The sequence below is a fragment of the Euleptes europaea genome, chromosome 1, assembly GCF_029931775.1.
Source record: "Euleptes europaea isolate rEulEur1 chromosome 1, rEulEur1.hap1, whole genome shotgun sequence".
Lineage (NCBI taxonomy): Eukaryota > Metazoa > Chordata > Lepidosauria > Squamata > Sphaerodactylidae > Euleptes > Euleptes europaea.
In genome coordinates, this window is record NC_079312.1 from 182,359,377 (window position 1) to 182,377,751 (window position 18,375).

The 18,375-nt window shown below is 51.1% G+C and overlaps 1 protein-coding gene across 1 annotated transcript in view; it reads left to right on the forward strand.

Annotated features, from left to right (window-relative positions):
- Positions 1 to 2,117: 2,117 nt before the first annotated feature.
- LOC130478459 (tetratricopeptide repeat protein 39A-like) overlaps positions 2,118 to 18,375 on the forward strand; it is a 41,902-nt gene continuing 25,644 nt past the window's right edge. The window contains exons 1-3 of the mRNA XM_056850673.1: positions 2,118 to 2,164; positions 11,018 to 11,233; positions 17,034 to 17,129. Coding sequence (XP_056706651.1) covers positions 2,118 to 2,164; positions 11,018 to 11,233; positions 17,034 to 17,129 — 359 coding nt within the window. The remainder of the gene's footprint in view (positions 2,165 to 11,017; positions 11,234 to 17,033; positions 17,130 to 18,375) is intronic.

Below are 18,375 nucleotides of genomic sequence, written 5' to 3' on the forward strand. Positions count from 1 at the left end.
GAACTAAGCCCCACCGTCCATCCAGCAAACAGCTTGTGCTGGGTGGGCAGCCGGCCTGCTGACGAACTGATCCGTGGCTGCGAGGAAGAGGCCATGCCACGGCGGAAGGAGGGGTGTGCAAAGTCACATCCACCCACCCACCCCCGGCCACGTCCTCTGCTAAGCTGCCGCCCCCTGTGTACGTGCAGCGCAGGCCCCCCCCCCCCAAATTCATTCTGGAAGAAGCGGAAATCAGGGCTGGGGAACGAATTCCCTTTAGGGTCGGCCAGTTTGAAATCCGGGGCTCTTCGTGGCTGTTCTCTCCTTCTCCAGCATCCATCCCTGACCTCTGGCCAGCTGCGGCGCAGAACCAGGGGTTAGACTGGACCTCCCTTTGGCTCCCAGATGCTGCCTGAGCAGGATTAGCCTCCCCAGGAGGCCCGTCGCCCCGCACGACCGACTCTGATCTTTTAACATTGAGGTCTTGGGACTTGCAAACCTAATGCGATACTTGAGAAAATTAATTTTTTTTTTTTTTTTTTTTTTTTTACAAAACCCTTCATCCGGCGAATCTCTTAAAATTGCTCTCTTGGGACGAATCCCTTTTGAATGAAACCCTGTTTTAAAAATTACTTCCGTGTTCTGGCGGTTTCAAGGAAACTTAATATTTTTTGAGTATTAACCTGATTTACGTGTTGTTGGAAAGGATTCTTGTATTTCAAGGACCTTTTTTGTTCTTAAAGCCTGGTGGTTGACGGGGGCACAAAATCTCTGTGTTAGACATTTGGGAGGGAGATCATTTTTTAATTTGTGGGGAGGGAGAATAATTTCGCCAATTCTCTTTTTAGAGAAATGCGTAGCAAGAAAAGTCCTGTTTTAACGTACATTTCTGAAGCTTGAGTTTAGATTGGCAAGAACATATCCTGATTGACCTCATAAAGAGGTTAGTCTAATGTTTGGCCTTTCTGATCTCTGATATCCATTGAAATTTATTTTTAATACTGAAGCTGCCAGAGACTTCCTTGGTTGAGATCACTCGCTGCCCTAATATGGGGATATTGGTCAAATATATTTCTGGTTCAAACGTTAATAAAACTCTCCGTTGTCACCTGTTAAGCCCCCGTTTCCTTTGCTAAACCCTGCAATTGCCTGCTGCCTCTCTCTTTTCACCCCCACCCCCCATTCCGTTCCCATCTGGGAGTCCTCCTCTTCCCTCAGCAAATGTCCACCACGAAGAGATCCAGAGTATTGCCTCTATGCCTCTGAAATAAATTTTGAAGCCATAAGTTACTGCTGAATTGTGTGATGTTGTTGACTATGACTGATGGGGTGTGATATTTTCTAGAATAAGCTGAATTAATTTGATTTCGGGGATGGCTGCGCAGAGGGTGGGGAGGACAGGCTGTGCTCTTTGAGTCTGAAAGAGTATTCAGCGGTCAGTGTGAGCTGAGGAAAACAGGCGGAGGATTTCTTGGCTTTGATAGCAAAGGTGCTTTCTGGGCTGACCTGCAATCAGCCTCAGCTCTACTAGCAGCAAATTGAGATGGGGGGGGGGGGGGAACATCAGGCGTCTTGGTGGGCTGCAGCTGGTTTTGAAAGTGCTCCCATGAACTAGAACATGCCGATGTAGCAGCATTAAAAATGGGGAGTAGTGCGTGTGAGAATGCATGTTTGCTGGGTTTGCTTTATATTTTAGCTCCCATTCCAAGCTTGGCTTTCCAACTCGTCCATCGTCATCTTGAAGAGAAATGCCGCTGCTCACTTGTGTTGGTTCCTTTTTTTAAAAGCAGCCAATTTTGTTTCTGATTCTTCCAGCTTCAGAGATTCGGCCTGCTCAGTGACTGGGGAAACCCCAGAAGCAGAAGGAGGCAGGCCGAATTGGTTTCCAGGTCCCGGTTTCAGCGTTCTGTGTAGCTTTGTGCACCTCCCCATGATTAACAAGTGCAGATTTAATTCTGCAAAAACAAAAAGGGGGGGCAGCAACCTTCCTTAATTTGGAAAATATGTACAGGTAACCTGGCACAGGATTTGTTTTTAATGCAAGAGAAGTCTCCTGGCTGCCGAGCTCTTGGTGAGAAAAGCTGCTGCCAAGTTTTGTGAAAGATGGGTACCGAGAACGTTGCTGTGATTCCCGGAGAATGAGTAGCTTGCAAGGAAAAGTTGGACCAGCTGTGCCGGGCTTGAAGTAAGTGAGCAGTGGCCACCCAAACCCAGCGACAGACCAGTTCTCCGACCCGGCGCTCCTTCAGACACGGGGACGCAAAGGTTGAATTTGTCGGTCCCGGCCAAGTGGTGCCCCTGCCTCTCCAATTTTTCCCTCTGGCCTGTGTTGATTTAGGGAGCTCTGTTTATGCTTCCTCTGTCTCTGGTTGAAATGTTCTGGGCCCTGTGAATGGAGTGTGGAATAAATAAGATGTTGAGGCCACTTGGTGGCGGAACAAGGTGTGGATTCCTTCAGTCGATGCGTCCGGCTCTTTTTTTTCCAGCACAGGAGGGGAGGGATGGGTTGGCAAACCCCTGAAGAAAAGAGGCAGAGAGACCTCACTGAAGGCAGAAGGTGGATTTCTGATCTGGGAATTTGAATATGGGCCAGGCTAGCCTGATCTTGTCACATCTCAAAGCTAAGCAGGGTCGGCGCCGGTTAGTACTTGCGTGGGACTCTGCCAAGAAGTCCAGGGTTGCTACGCAGAGGCAGGCAACAGCAAACCACCTTTGTTCATCTCTCGCCGTGACCTGGATGGTCCAGGCCAGCCCGGACTCGTCAGATCTCGGAAGCTAAGAAGGTCGGCGCTGGTTAGCACTTGGGTGGGAGACCACCAAGGAAGTCCAAGGTCGTTCTGCAGAAGCAGGCAATGGCAAACCACCTTTGTTCATCTCTTGCCTTGACCTGGATGGCCCAGGATAGCCTGATCTCCTCAGATCTTGGAAGCTAAGCTGCGTTGGCCCTCTGTTCATCTCTCAGAGCTGTAGGCCTCGAGGCTGTTTATCCAACAGTAGCACAGATCAAACGGGGTGGGAGGGGAAGAGGGAGTGGAGCAAGTGGTCACCCCAGATTGCTGTTGCCGGTCGGGCAGTGACTCACATGGTCCTGGAGTGGCAGCATCTCTGCTGGTCTCCCCACCGATTCAGATCTGTGCATTGGACTCAGCAGAGTGACAGCAACTTTTAGGGCAGGTTGGGTGGGGGCTAGACTCCCCCCTTCTTGCTTGCTTGTTTGGTGGGCCTTGTTTCTCTCCTCTTCCCCCCCCCAAGAAAAAAAAAGATATCCTGTTTTGTTCTTGTCATGAGAAAACCGTTATCTGTAAGGGTTGTAAGCACAGCAGAGTTCCAACGCAAACACAAATGTTTGTTCTCTCCCTTGGCTCCTTGTGTCGAGTGTGGGGCTCCCTGCCCCTTTCCACGCCCTCCCCAACACCAAAGGGTGAGGCTGTGCTCTGCAGCGCCAGCATATTTCTGGGATACGCCAGTGCAGGGCTGAGATACCCCTCTAACCAGTGGTTCTCAACCTTTTCTGCTCCATTCCCCCCTTCCACCATTGTTCAGAATATAACCCCCCTTCCCAAAACAGTCTTAACTAAAAAAAAAACAAAAAAAACCCACAATTTTGCAGATTGTACATAATCTACAGGACATCACATTTTGCTGAATAATGGTCCCAATCCCCCCCCCAACCCTAAAATTCCCCCCCAGGGAGGAATTACCCTCTTGTTTAGCACCCATGTTCTAAGCCCTTTGGGGCCAGGGTTGAGGAGGGGGCTCCCAGAGCCACTGCTAGTGCCTGCTTGGGGTCAGAAGTGACGCGCACGCTCGTGCTTCCAGTTCTGCAGAACCAGCCCAGCGCCGAAGCCTCCCTTGGCGATGCCAGGCGCTCAGTCATCTGCCACCCCATGACCCGCTGGGCCTTTGCTCAGTGATGCCGGGACTGCCCTGTTGGACTGTGGACCACCGCCCCCCCACACTTCCTGGCCGGCCCTTCCTGCGTACCATGTGCAGGGCTGGGCGGCTGCCTGAAGCGGATGCGCTCGGTGTCCAGAGAAATTTGGCGAGAGCTGGATTCTCAGCTGGGGGGGGGGAGGTTCTGACCCCTCCAAGCAAGATGGTGATTGATGGCAGGTGTCCTTTGAGTAGCAATTGAGGTCCAACTTGCCCATTTCAGTGCAGTGCTTCCTTGTGTGTGTGTGAGAGAGAGAGAAGCGCTGGAAACACATCGGTATCAGCTGGGTTTTGGCTGCTTCTCCCCAAATTGGCTAATTATTTGAGATGAATGCTTAGCGGCAGCAGCTTCCTTTTCCCCTCCTGCCATCTGTTCTCTTCTGCATCAGGCCTCTCATTATTTTCCCAGTGGCTGGATTCTGTTTTCAAGACTTAACACACCCTAGCCCAGTAGCTTTACCATAGAGGGAACTGCAGGATAGTCCAAGACTGACAACCGCTGGTGCTTCAGTGAAAGAAAGGAAATCCCACAGAAATAATTGTTTGCAGGAGAAAGATGCATGCCTTTTAATTTGTGAGAGTCGCTGCTTTTGTTTTAGGATAAAGTTTCTAGTTCTCAAGGCTGTAAAGCCAGCGTGGTGTAGTGGTTAAGAGCGGTGGTTTGGAGCGGTGGAGTCTGATCTGGAGCCAGTGTGGTACGGTGGTTTAGAGCGGTGGAGTCTGATCTGGAGAACCTGGTTTGATTCCCAACTCCTTCACATGTGCTGCGGAGGCTAATCTGGTGAACTAGATTTGTTTCCCCACTCCTACACACGAAGCCAGCTGGATGACCTTGGGCTAGTCACATCTCTCAGCCCCACCTACCTCACAGGGTGTCTGTTGTGGGGAGGGGAAGGCAAGGTGATTGTAAGCCCTTAAGGTGAGTCTCCCTTAAATGGTAGAGAAAGTCGGCATATAAAAACCAACTCCTCCGTCTGAGTGTTTCCTGGTGTTCAAAAGGGAGCCTCTCCATTCTTCCATTGTCTGCGTCATCCGTCCGTCATGTTCTTCCTGCTCAGCTCAGAATTCTGCAAAAGTCCCCCAGCCAACGTCAACAAAGCGCGACAGTTAATTGGATGCAGCACTGCTATGTGTGTCTATGTTTCTGCTGCCTAACTGGTGTGTGCAGAGGGTGGACAGGGCTGCACGTGGGCTGTGGGCGTAGATGAGTGCTCTCAAGCAGACCACAAGGTGGCTGGATCCTCCAGCCTCTGTGTGCATCATCGGTCCGCTTGGCTGACACAGGTGCACTCCCACCTTACAGCTTAGGAGCCCCGAAACCCAGCCTAAGATGCCAGAAGCAGAGAGTGTCAGCAGAATGGGTGTCCTTTACCAGAAGAGATGGGGAGGGGCTGTGGCTCAGTGGTAGAGCCTCTGCTTGGCATGCAGAAGGTCCCAGGTTCAATCCCTGGCAGCATCTCCAGTTAAAGGGACCAGGCAAGTAGGTGATGTGAAAGGCCTCTGCCTCAGACCCTGGAGAGCCACTGCCAGTCTGAGAAGACAATACTGACTTTGGTGGACCAAGGGTTCAGTATAGGGCAGCTTCATGTGTATTCTCTATTGACTCAGGAGAAAATATTTTGGGGAAGGGCCATGGCTCGGTGGTAGAGCATCTGCTTGGCATGCAGACGGTCCCAGGTTCAATCTCCAGTGGCATCTCCAGTTCAAGGAACTAGGCAAGTAGGTGATGTGAAAGACCTCTGCCTGAGACCCTGGAGAGCCACTGCCGGTCTGAGTAGACAATACTGACTTTGATGGACCGATGGTCTGATTTAAGGCTTCCTTTAGGGAGGGGCTGTGGCTCAGTGGTAGAGCATCTGCTTGGCGTGCAGAAGGTCCCAGGTTCAATCCACAGCATCTCCAGTTAAAGCAAGGGTGGGGAACGTCAGGCCTGGGGGCTGTTTAAGGCCCATGAAATCATTTGGTCAGGTCCTTCGTGGGTCCTGGCAGATCTCTAGCTCAGAAGGATCTAAGACTGGTGATCCGCCCCCTCCCGCAGACAAGAATAGCCACTATTCAAGGCAGATGTGAGTTTGTTTTGCCAAGAAAAGGAACCTGTTTCCCCCCTTGCAGAAGAGTCGTTAGCTATGGAGCTGCTAGGACCGCCCAAGAAACTGTTAACCCTTTCCCACCTGGGCCGTGGAGAAACATATTCCCTTTGTTCTACAAGAGGGCTGGGAGCGGAAGTAGCGACAATGGAGGGGTTCAAGGAGGCAGGGCCAGAATGCGTGTGTGTGTGTGTGGGGGGGACTTCTTAGCCAGTGTGTCCTCATTTCATCCCTGCAGGCGGAGGTAGTAGGAGCCAGCTGTAGAATCCGGCCCCGACCATGTGGAGCAGGAGCAACTCCGGAGTGCGGCTGGACAGCTTCGCCTGACTGGTGCAACAGACCATCCTGTGCCACCAGGTGGGCGAGTGCACTACTAGTTGGATGCCTGCCTGCTTGCCCACGCGAGGGGGGATTCATCTGGGGCAGCTGCCTGCTTGAGCCTTGGTCGGCTAATTTTAATTTCATAATTTTGATGGCCCACGAATGATGTTATAAATATCCAAGTGGCCTTTGGCAAAAAAAAAGGTTTCTCACCCCTGAGTTAAAGGAACCAGGCAAGTAGGTGATGTGAAAGACCTCAGCCTGAGACCCCTGGAGAGCCGCTGCCAGTCTGAGCAGACAATACTGACTTTGATGGACCCAGGGGGTCTGATTCAGTAGGAGGTAGCTTCAATGTGTTCATGTGAGACCCTTGTTGCTTCCAGAATAATGTGCTTAAATGCTTTACATGACAGGATATTTTCCTTCAGGTAGTTGGCAACTCTATCTGTTGGTCAGCCAAGTGGAGACAGATTTTCCCAAGCACATAGGGTTGCCAACCTCCAAGGGCGGCCTGGAATTATTACTGATGTCCAGATTACAGAGATCCCTGGAGGAAATGGTTGACTCTCTGGCATCACATCCCTGCTGAACTGCCCCTCCAAACGAAGCCCTCCCGAATCTCCACCCCCATGTCTCCAGGGATTTCTCTACCCAGAGATGGCAACCCTACGCAGTGGCACGGCTTCCTCCAGGATGGATAATGCTGCTGCAGTTGTCTGGTTTGGGGGCTTCCTGGAGGCCCCTGGTTGGCCCGTGTGAACAGACGGCTGGACTTGATGGGCCTGGGTCTGATCCAGCAGGGCCTTTCTTATGTTCTTATTGATGGCCGGAGGCACGCGCCTGGAACACTCGTCACAAAGGCTTGGTTGGTGGGTTGCTAAGGAACCGCCTCTTGCAGCGCAGCTGGTGATGGAGGCTGGCTTGCTGCTGTGTGGATAAAAGGGCCAGATCCCCCCCCCACCCCGTGAGAGGGGAAAGGCCTCGGCAGGAGTCTGCAAACTGCTTCACTGCCATTGCTCGAGGGAGCCCTCTTCAGTGTCTCACCTCATTCCAAATGCTGGGGTTTACGTGTAGCGCCCCTCTTTAATGCAGAGAGCGATATTACTATGGGAATCCCATTTCTCTGAGCTGGGACCCTCACCACCTGTTCCCGCCAGATGGGGCTAGCTTTGTTTCAGAGCAAAGGGCTGTGCGTGTTCTCTTGCGCGTGTTTAAAAACAACTGGCTGGTTGTCATTTTTCAGACTCGGGGAATTAGTGAGAGCTGGTCACTGAAAGCTTTCTGCTTTACCTGGATGGAAACTTAGAGACGGCAGCTTGAAACGTACTCCAGCGTTTGGTACAACACGGCCTTGCAGCAGCAGCGATGCCAAAACCGGCCTGCCTGCTTGAAAATTGTGTTGTAGGTTCAGTTCCGTACAGAATCCTTGGGATTTGTGATTCAGTTGATTCTGCACTGGAGTACGGAAGTCGTAAACAGTGAGCATGCCAAAACAGAAATGCAACGAACGTTTAAAATATTGTAAATGTTAGTCATTTTTAAACATTCGTCATTTTTCAGTCCCTTCACTTGAGGTTTTTTTTTTTAAAGAAACTAAAGAAAAATTAAGATTTGCATTATGAAATGTTTGCCTGATATTTGGACATTTATGTTTATTGACATCTCTTGGTTCCTTTGATGTTGGCAGATCAACAGTAGGATAACATGCAAGGACATTTACATTTGCTAAGAGAAAAATATTCCATAATATAGAGTTGGAAGGGACCACCAGGGTCATCTAGTCCAACCCCCTGTACGATGCAGGAAATTCACAACTACCTCCCCCTATACACACCCAGTGACCCCCTACCCCAAACCCAGAAGATGGCCAAGGTGCCCTCCCTCTCATGATCTGCCTAAGGTCATAGAATCAGCATTGCTGACAGATGGCCATCTAGCCTCTGCTTCAAAACCTCCAGGGAAGGAGAGCTCACCACCTGCCGAGGAAGCCTGTTCCACTGAGGAACCGCTCAGTTAGAAACATGTTTGTTGTCATGTGCGACCATTACACTATTTTGTAAATGTTTGCAACTTTATGAATTAATAGCCTCTATCTAATTGCCATTGGTAGGGATAGGAATAGAGCAGGTGTGCCCAACCTTTTCAAGCCTGCGGGCACATTTGGTGCTCTGACACATCATGGTGGGCACAGGCCACAAAATCGCTGCCACAAAATCGCTGCCGCAGTTTACCTTTACTCACACAGTGAAGACCCTTGTGTTGTGGTGGCAGCTGCTGCCAAAGCAACATTTTAAAAAACCTGCAGAGCCAATCAAATCTCCAATGGTCAATCAGAAGTCTTGCTGGCCAAAAACCCCACCTGGCCCCACCTACTTTCTACAAATACTTGGTGGGTGCCCAGAAACGTGTGGGTGGGCGCTATGTGGGGGTCCCCTGGATTGCACATTATCACCTTTTCTTCCACCCTTGCTCAGTCTGTATGTTACATGTGCACTTTTCATTTTCTTATTAAGTTTACTTTCATTTTCAGTGTGGTTGGTCTGTCCTTGAGAGGAAAGATTCTTGGTTCTGGGGGAAGTTTCATCTCTATGGTAAGCCCAGAACTTGGCTAAAGAGTGGCATACTTATTTCAGCAAGATCTCCAGGGCCTTGGAATATGGGGAGTTTGGGCAGGTTCCCTTTTCTGATTTATCTATCCCTGTTTCAACTGCAGAGATTAAGGGGCTTGTTTCCCCCCTCTTATTTGGCAAGCGTGGGGAGGAATTGATCCCTCCAGAGCCGTTTGAAGCTTTTCCCCAATTGGTGGGCTCCAATTTCGGGCAAGTTGTTTATTCAGATTAACTTGACTGGCGTTTTCCTCTTCAGGTGTAAACAAAGCATTGTAGTACCTATATTCAAAAGGGGGTAGTAAACAGTTCCTGGCAACTATCGCCCCACTAAGCCTGCTGGGTATAGCTTCCAGATTGCTCAGTAAATATCTTCTCAGTAAGCGGGAGGACTGGCAAACCCCCAATCGAGGCGTCCAGCTAGAGCCAGCAGGCTTTAGAACAGGGTGCTGTACCATTGACCCTTTTACCACCTAGCCGCACAATGTACCAAGGGTCCCACCAAATATCTGTCTGTGGCTTTTGTGGATTTAACATTCACATTTGATTCAGAGCCAGAGTGGTGTAGTGGTTAAGAGCGGCGGTTTGGAGCAGTGGACTCGAGAGCCGGGTTTGATTCCCCACTCCTCCACATGAGTGGCTAATCTGGTGAACTGGATTTGTTTCCTCACTCCTCCACACGAAGCCAGCTGGGTGACTTTGGACTAGTCACAGCTCTCTCAGCCTCACCTACCTCACAGGGTTTCTGTTGTGGGGAGGGGAAGGGAAAGTGATTGTAAGCCGGTTTGATTCTCCCTAAAGTGGTAGAGAAAGTCGGCATATATAAAAAACCAACTCTTCTTCTTCTGCCTCTGGCACCGCTGGAGTTCTAGGGCTGTTTGGCTCGGCTCTACCCAGAAGGTCAAGTAAGTTACAACCACTTGATGTCCCAGAGCCAACAGCGGCAATTCTTAAAGGATTCTCAAACCAGCCCTTTCCCTGCGGACTTCCCCATACCACCTGCTCACGCTGCAACACTCTGGCTTTCCCCGGAAATCAGGTTGGGCTACTTTCAGTGTAGAATAGACCAATGAGAGAGAGAGAAAAAATTCACCTTGTTCTTCTTGGCTGATAAATGAATCAAAGCCCTATTTTTTTCCCATCATGCTCACCTGGGAACTTTGCAGCTTCTGAAGCTCATAACTGCTTGGAGATCAGGCTTATATATGTAGGGATGCCAACTCCGGGCTGGGAAATTTGTGGAGATTCGGGCATGGTTGGCGAGGCTTGGAGAGGGGAGGACGTCGGTGGGGTGTTTAATCCCATAGAGCCCACCACCCAAAGCTGCTATTTGTTCCAGGTGAGCTGCTTTCTCTAGTCTGCCAGACTCTAGTCTGTCAGACATTGCCAGACTCAGAAGGGAGGTGAACAATGAATCTGCCTTGATTGGTCCATCAGTCAGTACTGTCTACTGAGGCTGGCAGGAGCTCTCCAGGGTCTCAGGCAGAGGTCTTTCACATCATGTACTTCCTGGTCCTTTCAACTGGAGATGCCATGGATCCAACCTGGACCTTCTGCATGCCAAGCAAAGGCTCTGCTGCTGAGCCAGGGATCCTCCCGAAGTTGCTGGTAAAAGGTGCTGGGTTGTGAAAGGCCAGCCAGCCGTGCTTTGTTCCGCCACGCATGCCTATTCTCGATCATTTCTTATTTGGAAATGCCGGGGATGGAACCTGGGACCTTCTGAATGCCGAAGAGATGCTCTACCACTGAGCCACGGCCCAAAGAATGGACACATGAACACATGAAGCTGCCTTATGCTGAATCAGACCCTCGGCCCATCAAGATCAGTATTGTCTACTCAGACCGGCAGCGGCTTTCCAGGGTCTCAGGCGGAGGTCTTTCCCATCCCCTACTTGCCCGGTCCCTTGAAGTGGAGATGCTGCCGGGGATTGGACCCTGGGGCCTTCTGCATGCCAGGCAGCGGCTGAGCCACGGCCCCTCCCTTTGGGGCGTCGTAACCCCACCCGCCAGCCCCCCAAAGGCCGGGGCTGCCCCGGGCCGGCATCCCCCCTGGGCAGCTTTATGACGGCATGCAGCCTGCCTGCCTTGCAGGGCCGCCGGGCGGCTCGGGCCCCGAGGGGCAGCTGGAGCCGGCGGCCGGCCCGCGCTCCCGCGCTCGCCCGCTCGCGCCCCGGCCAGCCCAGGTGGAGGCGGCCGCCGGAGCCACCTGCGCCGCGGGGCGGAGTCCCGCCTCGCCCGCCCCGCCGCCGCCTCTGCTCGCCAGCCAGCCGCCGCCAGCATGGCCAGCAGCAGCAGCCCCAGCAGCAGGTAAGGCGAGCCCCCGCGGGGCAGGGGGGCCGGGCCGCCCCCAAAGGCGCCGCAGGGAGGCGCGGGACCCCCGCAGAGCTCGGGGCGGGAGGGGCCCGACGGGGCGGCCGCCCGCCCGCTTCTCGGGGCCAGCGGGGTTGGGCTAGATGGCCTCGGCGGGGCCCTTCCGGCTCGGACGCGGCGGGCAGCCCCTGCGGCGCGCTCGCTCGCTCTCTGGGGGGCTTCAGGGCTGCAGCGGGACCCTCCCAAGGCGTCCGAAGCCAAGAGGCCGCGCTGGAATTGCGGGGCTGGAGCCTGGCGGCGAACTCTGCCCGGGCGGGCGGGCGCTGCGTGGCTTTGGAGGGGAACACAGGAAGGCATGGAGCTGCCTTCGCCCAGCCAGGCCCCCCGTGGTCCATCCAAGGCAGTCTCGTCCACTCAGACCGGCAGCGGCTCTCCAGGGTCTCAGGCGGGGGTCTTTCCCACCACCTACTGGGGAGACCAGAAGTTTCCGGACACCCCCTTCCCCAGAGGGTGGGCAGCTGACACCCTGGCCTGCCCAGCCAAAGACTGGGCTGCCCCTCTCTACATCTCTAGGAGCGGCCTTCTCTGAAGGCAAAACCAGAGTTCGCCCAGCCCCACAGAAGCACCTCAAGTCCCTCCTCTGGGCAGGGCAAGAGACCTGGTTCTTGCATCCTCTGCGATGAAGCAGAGAGCCCAGCTCTTCCATTCCAGACTAGGGTGTGTGTGTGTGTGCTGTGGCTCAGCGGTAGAGCATCTGCTTGGCACGCCGAAGGACCCAGGTTCAATCCCCAGCATCTCCAGTTAAAGGGACCAGGCGAGTAGGTGATGTGAAAGACCTCAGCCTGAGACCCTGGCCTGGAGAGTTGCTGCCGGTCTGAGTAGACAGTACTGATCATGATGGATTGATGGTCTGATTCAATATAAGGCAGCTTCATGGGTGTATGGGGTGAGGGGCATGGCTCAGTAGTAGAGGCTCTGCTTGGCATGCAGAAGGTCCTAGGTTCAGTCCTCGGCATCTCCAGTTAAAGGGACTAGGCAAGTAGGTGAGGTGAAAGGCCTCTGCCTGAGACCCTGGAGAGCCACTGCCGGTCTGAGTAGACAATACTGACTTTGACGGACCGAGGGTCTGATTCAGTAGAAGGCAGCTTCATGTCCGTGTGTTTCAACCACTTTTGGTTGAAGGTGGAGGTAGAAGTTGGACTCAGGACTTGATACATTGAGAAGATGTGCTGCCCTGTCCTGCTCCTGACTTGCCTGCTCTAGCCGCCACCCAATTGTCCATCTGGAAAGTCAGAGAGAGAGGGAGAGAGAAGACAACATTATCTGGTTCCGGCCCTGTTTGGACAAGGCGGGGTGGATATGCTGGCAGGGACCTTGCCAAGTCAGTGTTTGCTTAGCGTTCCTACTCAGGAACTCAGCGCTGGCTGGAGGAGCAGAGCAGAGAAAGTATGCCAGGTAGCCAGCAGGTTACTTTGACAAACAGAGAGGCAGGGCCCTCCCTTGGTCTTCAGCAGGAAGAAGAGGAAGCCGTAAGCCCCGGGGCGTTTCCCTGGGAGTGGGGGAGAGGATCCTGGGGAGGAATTCAGACTTAGGTAAATAGAAAAGCATTGATCGGTGTGACTAGCCCTGAGGGACTGAGTTCAAACATAGCTGTGAGTAGCACCAGGTCACAGCTGACTCGTGACCCCGTAGAGTTTTCAAGGCAAGAGACAAACAGAGGCAGTTGCCGTTGCTTGCCTCTGCGTAGTGATCCTGGACTTCCTTGGTGGTCTCCCATCCAAGTACTAACCAGGGCTGACCCTGCTTAGATTCCAAGATTTGATGATATATCGGGTAGCCTGAGGCCATCCAGGTCAAAGCGAGAGATGAACAGAGGTGGTTAGCCATTGCCTGCCTCTGCGTAGCGATCCTGGACTTCCTTGGGGGTTTCCCTTCCAAATACTAACCAGTTGTGATCCTACTTAGCTTCCAAGATCTGACGATATATGGGGCAGATGATATATCCAAGTCAAAGAGAGAGATGAACAGAGGCGGTTAGCCATCGCCTGCCTCTGCGTAGCAACCCTGGACTTCCTTGGTGGTCTCCCAACCAAGAGCCGGTGTGGTGGTTAGGAGCGGTGGTTTGGAGCGGTGGAGTCTGATCTGGAGAACCGGGTTTGGTTCCCCACTCCTCCACATGAGCGGCAGAGGCTGATCTGGTGAAGTGTATTTGTTTCCCCACTCCTACACACAAAGCCAGCTGGGCTAGTCACAGGTCTCTCAGCCTCACTCACCTCGCAGGGTGTCTGTTGTGGGGAGGGGAAGGGAAGGTGATTGTAAGCCTCTTTGAGACTCCCTTAAGTGGTAGAGAAAGTCGGCATATAAAAACCAACTCCTCCTCCACCAATAAGACTCTGTGCAGATTACACCACTAAATATAATGCAGTAAGAGCAATATAAGGCATGCAACCCACAGCAAATAAAACTGGGTTACAAAGTTAAAGGATACTAAAATGTGTTAAAGTGGTGTAGTGGTGCAAATAACATACCAGAGTTGAATTGCAAAACTGGGAAGCAATGTGATAAACACCATGTGATACCTACAGGGAAGAAAGCAGTGAAAACAGCCTAAATTTCACCACCTTATACCTTGTTATAAAAAAATGTCCTCTTGAACAATTCTGTTTTATGCATTCTCCAGAATGATGGGAAAACATGGGAGTTTTCCTGACCTCCTCGTGCAGGCCAACCCAGGAGGGAGGCACCGGAGAAAATGCCCGGGTACTGGCAGCTGTCATTTGTGCCCCCATTCTGTAGCAAGATAAAGATGGAGTCTTTCATGTCTTCCTGTTGGAATGGGAGCCAGCGTGGCGTAGTGGTTAAGAGTGGTGGTTTGGAGTGGTAGACTCTGATCTGGAGAACCCGGTTTGATTCCCCCACTCCTCCACATGAGCAACGGAGGCTAATCTGGTGAACTGGATTTGTTTCCCCACTCCTACACATGAAGCCAGCTGGGTGACCTTGGGCTAGTCACACTCTCTCAGACCCACCTACCTCACAGGGTGTCTGTTGTGGGGAGAGGAAGGGAAGGGGTTTGTAAGCCGGTTTGATTCTTCCTTTAAGTGGTAGAGAAAGTCGGCATATAAAAACCAACTCTTCTTCATCTTGAGTCAGGCACCACGTTTAAGGTTATCTGTTCAACAGCGACAAAAAATATTTGTGCGCATCACAACGTGAGATGTATAAGGAGCCATAGAAGTTAAATCCTGAACTGTAATGGATGTTCTTATTTCCCAGGTTACCTGACCTACCAGGCACTGTTGCCTCTATCTTGTTGGCACGTGGCTTCTCTGAGTTTGCTCCTGTCTGGCTCCCAGCCAAGCCCAGGGACTCCCAAATGACAAACCCCACCCACACATTGTATCCCCTAGAAGATTCACTGGTATGATTGCTTTCTTGGCCCAATTCAAGGTGCAGGTTTGGGGCTACATACTAGTGTCCGCATTCTTCTGTTCCAGTGGAACAGTGAAAATCCATTATGAATCCTCTCCAGACTCTGCCATCTATGTATTAAGCTTCTGTACTAAAGGTCCCGTAGAGATTTCTGTCCTGCTAGTTCCTTTCTCTTGCGATTCATCATCAGTGCATCTAATTTTTAACATGGCCAACTATGTGAATATTTAAATTCGGTGACTTTAGCTGTGAACGGACAATATTGATCTTTCTTCAGACTTGAAAAAAGCCCCTGGTTTGCAGAACAATCTGAAATGTTAAAAAATACATGTGTGGGGGGGTTAATCCCCAAAATGGTAGAAGCAGCACCTGTGGCTTTAAGAAATGAATGTGCTCAGTGGCTGGTGCTAGGCAACCACAACAGTACCGTCAGCCTTTAAGCCTAGGTTTCTGCCAGTAAAGGGGAGGGGGTAGGCCCCTTTCCAGGGCTGAGGGAGGACACATTGGGGCCAAGCCCACCAGCAACCACTAGGTGACTTGATACCACGTGTCTTGCATAACTGACTCAGGCCTGGCTGTTTGCTGTTGTTCAACAGCAGCTGCTGAACAAAAGCCACTGCTTTGTAGCTGTTAGAGTCTCAGACTAGAATCTAGGAGACCCTGGCTCTGATCCCCACTTGGCCATGGAATTTCACCTGGTGACTTTAGGAGGATGGTTCTTGTAGGTTATCCGGGCTGTGTGACCGTGGTCTTGGTATTTTCTTTCCTGACGTTTCGCCAGCAGCTGTGGCCGGCATCTTCAGAGGAGTAATGCTGAAGGACAGTGTCTCTCAGTGTCAAGTGTGTAGGAAGAGTAATATATAGTCAGAAAGGGGTTGGGTTGAGCTGAATCATTGTCCTGCAAAAAGTATCAAGGTAATGTGCTAATCATTGTCCTGTAAGTATCAAGATAATGTGCTAATGAGGGTGTGGTATGTTAATGTGGAACCATTGTATCCTGAAGGGATCTGTTAATGTGTGAAATCCAAAGCTAATCTGCAGGGCTATTGTGGACTGTAGTCTTCGTTAGTCTGGAGGTTTTCAGGACAGGAAGCCAAGCCTTATTCATTCTTAAACTCTCTTCTGTTAAAGTTGTGCTGATGTTTATGAATTTCAATGGCTTCTCTGTGCAGTCTGACAAAATAGTTGGTAGAATTGTCCAGTCTTTCAGTGTCTTGAAATAAGACCCTGTGTCCTGTTTGGGTCAGTCCATGTTCAGCCACTGCTGATTTCTCAGGTTGGCCAAGTCTGCAGTATCTTTCATGTTCTTTTATCCTTGTTTGTATGCTGCGTTTTGTTCTTTTATCCCTGTTTGTATGCTGAGAGACACTGTCCTTCAGTGTTACTCCTCTGAAGATGCCTGCCACAGCTGCTGGCGAAACGTCAGGAAAGGAAATACCAAGACCACGGTTACACAGCCCGGATAACCTACAAGAAGCAATGAACTCTGACCGTGAAAGCCTTCGACAAGACTTTAGGAGGGTTGCACATTCTTGGCCTAACCAACCTCACAAGGTTGTTGTAAGGACAAAATTGAGGAGAGGAGAATGCTGTATGCTACTTTCGGGACCCATTGTGGAGAACAGTAGGGTATAAGTGAAGTAAATAAAAATAAATACAGCCGAAGGTTGGGGACGACTACAAATAAAAGGTAGGCTGGGAAGGAGAGAAAGAAGCAGGGAATGGGAAGGATATGGGCGATACCAGGAGGAGGTAAAGAGGAAACCAAGGGGAATGAGGTGGCCCCCCCACATGCCTTTGCAGGTTCCCCACTGTGCAATGGGCCCAGCATCCTCCACTGCATAACTGGGTTGTGGTTTTCTTGAGTAGAGGCTGTCGGGGGAGGGAAGGAGGGGAAGCTGAACATGGGGGGAGGACAGGTTGGCGGGCGGGTTGGCGGGTGGGAAGGAGAGAAGGAAGCAGGAAAAGGGGAGAGGCTACAGGGACTGCCAGGGAAGGAAAAGAAGAAATAGTGGGGTAGGGTTAGATAAGACCCCCCCCAACAAGCCCTTGCAGGTTCCCCACTTGTAAACCTCTAAACCCAATCCGTTTCCGCAGGTCCTTAATGGTCAGAGTTGAGCGGGAATGATGTACAGTTTAAGGAAGTCGCAATAGTTTATTTTCATTGATGTTTGAAGCTGCTGCTGTTAAATGTTGCCTTTGGAAGTCGGGACATAAGCTCTGACCTTTCTTCCCAGACCCCTCTGCCCAGCAGGTTTGGTTCTTTGGACGGGGTGGGGGTCACTTTTGACCAAGTTTCCCTCTTGCTGCCCTGCCTGGTTGTTATGCTCATTCTGCTCTTCTTGTGCTCCTCCCGTTTCCGCAGCAGCTTGCTGGAGGCCGATCTGGACGAATGCACAGAGGCCCTGAATTGCTTCCTGCGTAACCAGTTCAGTGAGAGCTTGGAGATGCTGCAGCCCAGGTATTGGGGAAGGGGGAGGCCAGATCGAGGCCGCTGCCTCCCTGGTCAGTAACTAGAGATCTTGTCTATGCTCTGCGTTAAACCCTCCCCACTCTCAAAGGATGTGATCACAATTTATACCAATGATGCAAGCAAATTTAACTTGCACTGTAGCAAGTACGTCTTGTTTCGGTGCCATCTTGTCCCAGCCCCCTAATGATGCAAGTATAGAATCATAGAGTTGGAAGGGACCACCAGGGTCATCTAGTCCAACCCCCTGTACAATGCAGGAAATTCACAACTACCTCCTCCCCACACACCCAGTGACCCCTACTTCATGCCCAGAAGATGGCCAAGATGCCCCCCCTCTCATCATCTGCTTGAGGTCATAGAATCAGCATTGCTGACAGATGGCCATCTAACCTCTTTTTTAAACCCTCCAGGGAAGGAGAGCTTACCACCTTCCGAGGAAGCCTGTCCCACTGAGGAACCGCTCTGACTGTTAGAAAATTCTTCCTAATGTCTAGGCGGAAACCCTTTTGATTTAATTTCAACCCATTGGTTCTGGTCCGACCTTCTTGGGCAACAGAAAGCAACTCGGCACCATCCTCTATCTGACAGCCCTTCAAGTTCTTGAAGATGGTTATCATGTCCCCTCTCGGTCTTCTCCTCTTCAGGCTAAACCTACCCAGCTCCTTCAACCTTTCCTCATAGGACTTGGTCTCCAGACCCCTCACCATCTTTGTTGCCCTCCTCTGGACACGTTCCAGCTTCATGAAGTCAAACAGTTGTTTTATGGATTGTGCTTTATGGAGAAATCATTATCACATTCTACAGAAGGCTTTTTTTTTTTTTTTTGGAGATTGGGATATTTAATAAGATCCAAATATGGACTTTCTCTTACAACTGTTTGACTTCATAAAGTAATATTTTTTGAATTGTCATTTGTTTAATTAATAATATTGTTGAGCTTTGTTGTTTGGATTTCATTTATGCTGATAAATAGACTTACACAATCTATGTCGTTTTGTGTGACCTATACTGTTTTTGTGCTATTATCTTTGGTATAGAGGTGTTGATTTATATATCATTGAGCTTAGAGAAAGCACTACACAAGCACCTGAAATGCTATGCGGAGTGGGAGATAGATTTTCCCTTGTTTTGCTTGCATGTTCAAATCAGAAAATCAAGGCTTATGAGTGGGTAGCTGCAGGCAAAGTCATAATCGAAGGCAGAGGATGGAAACGGGAGAAAGAAAAGAGCATTC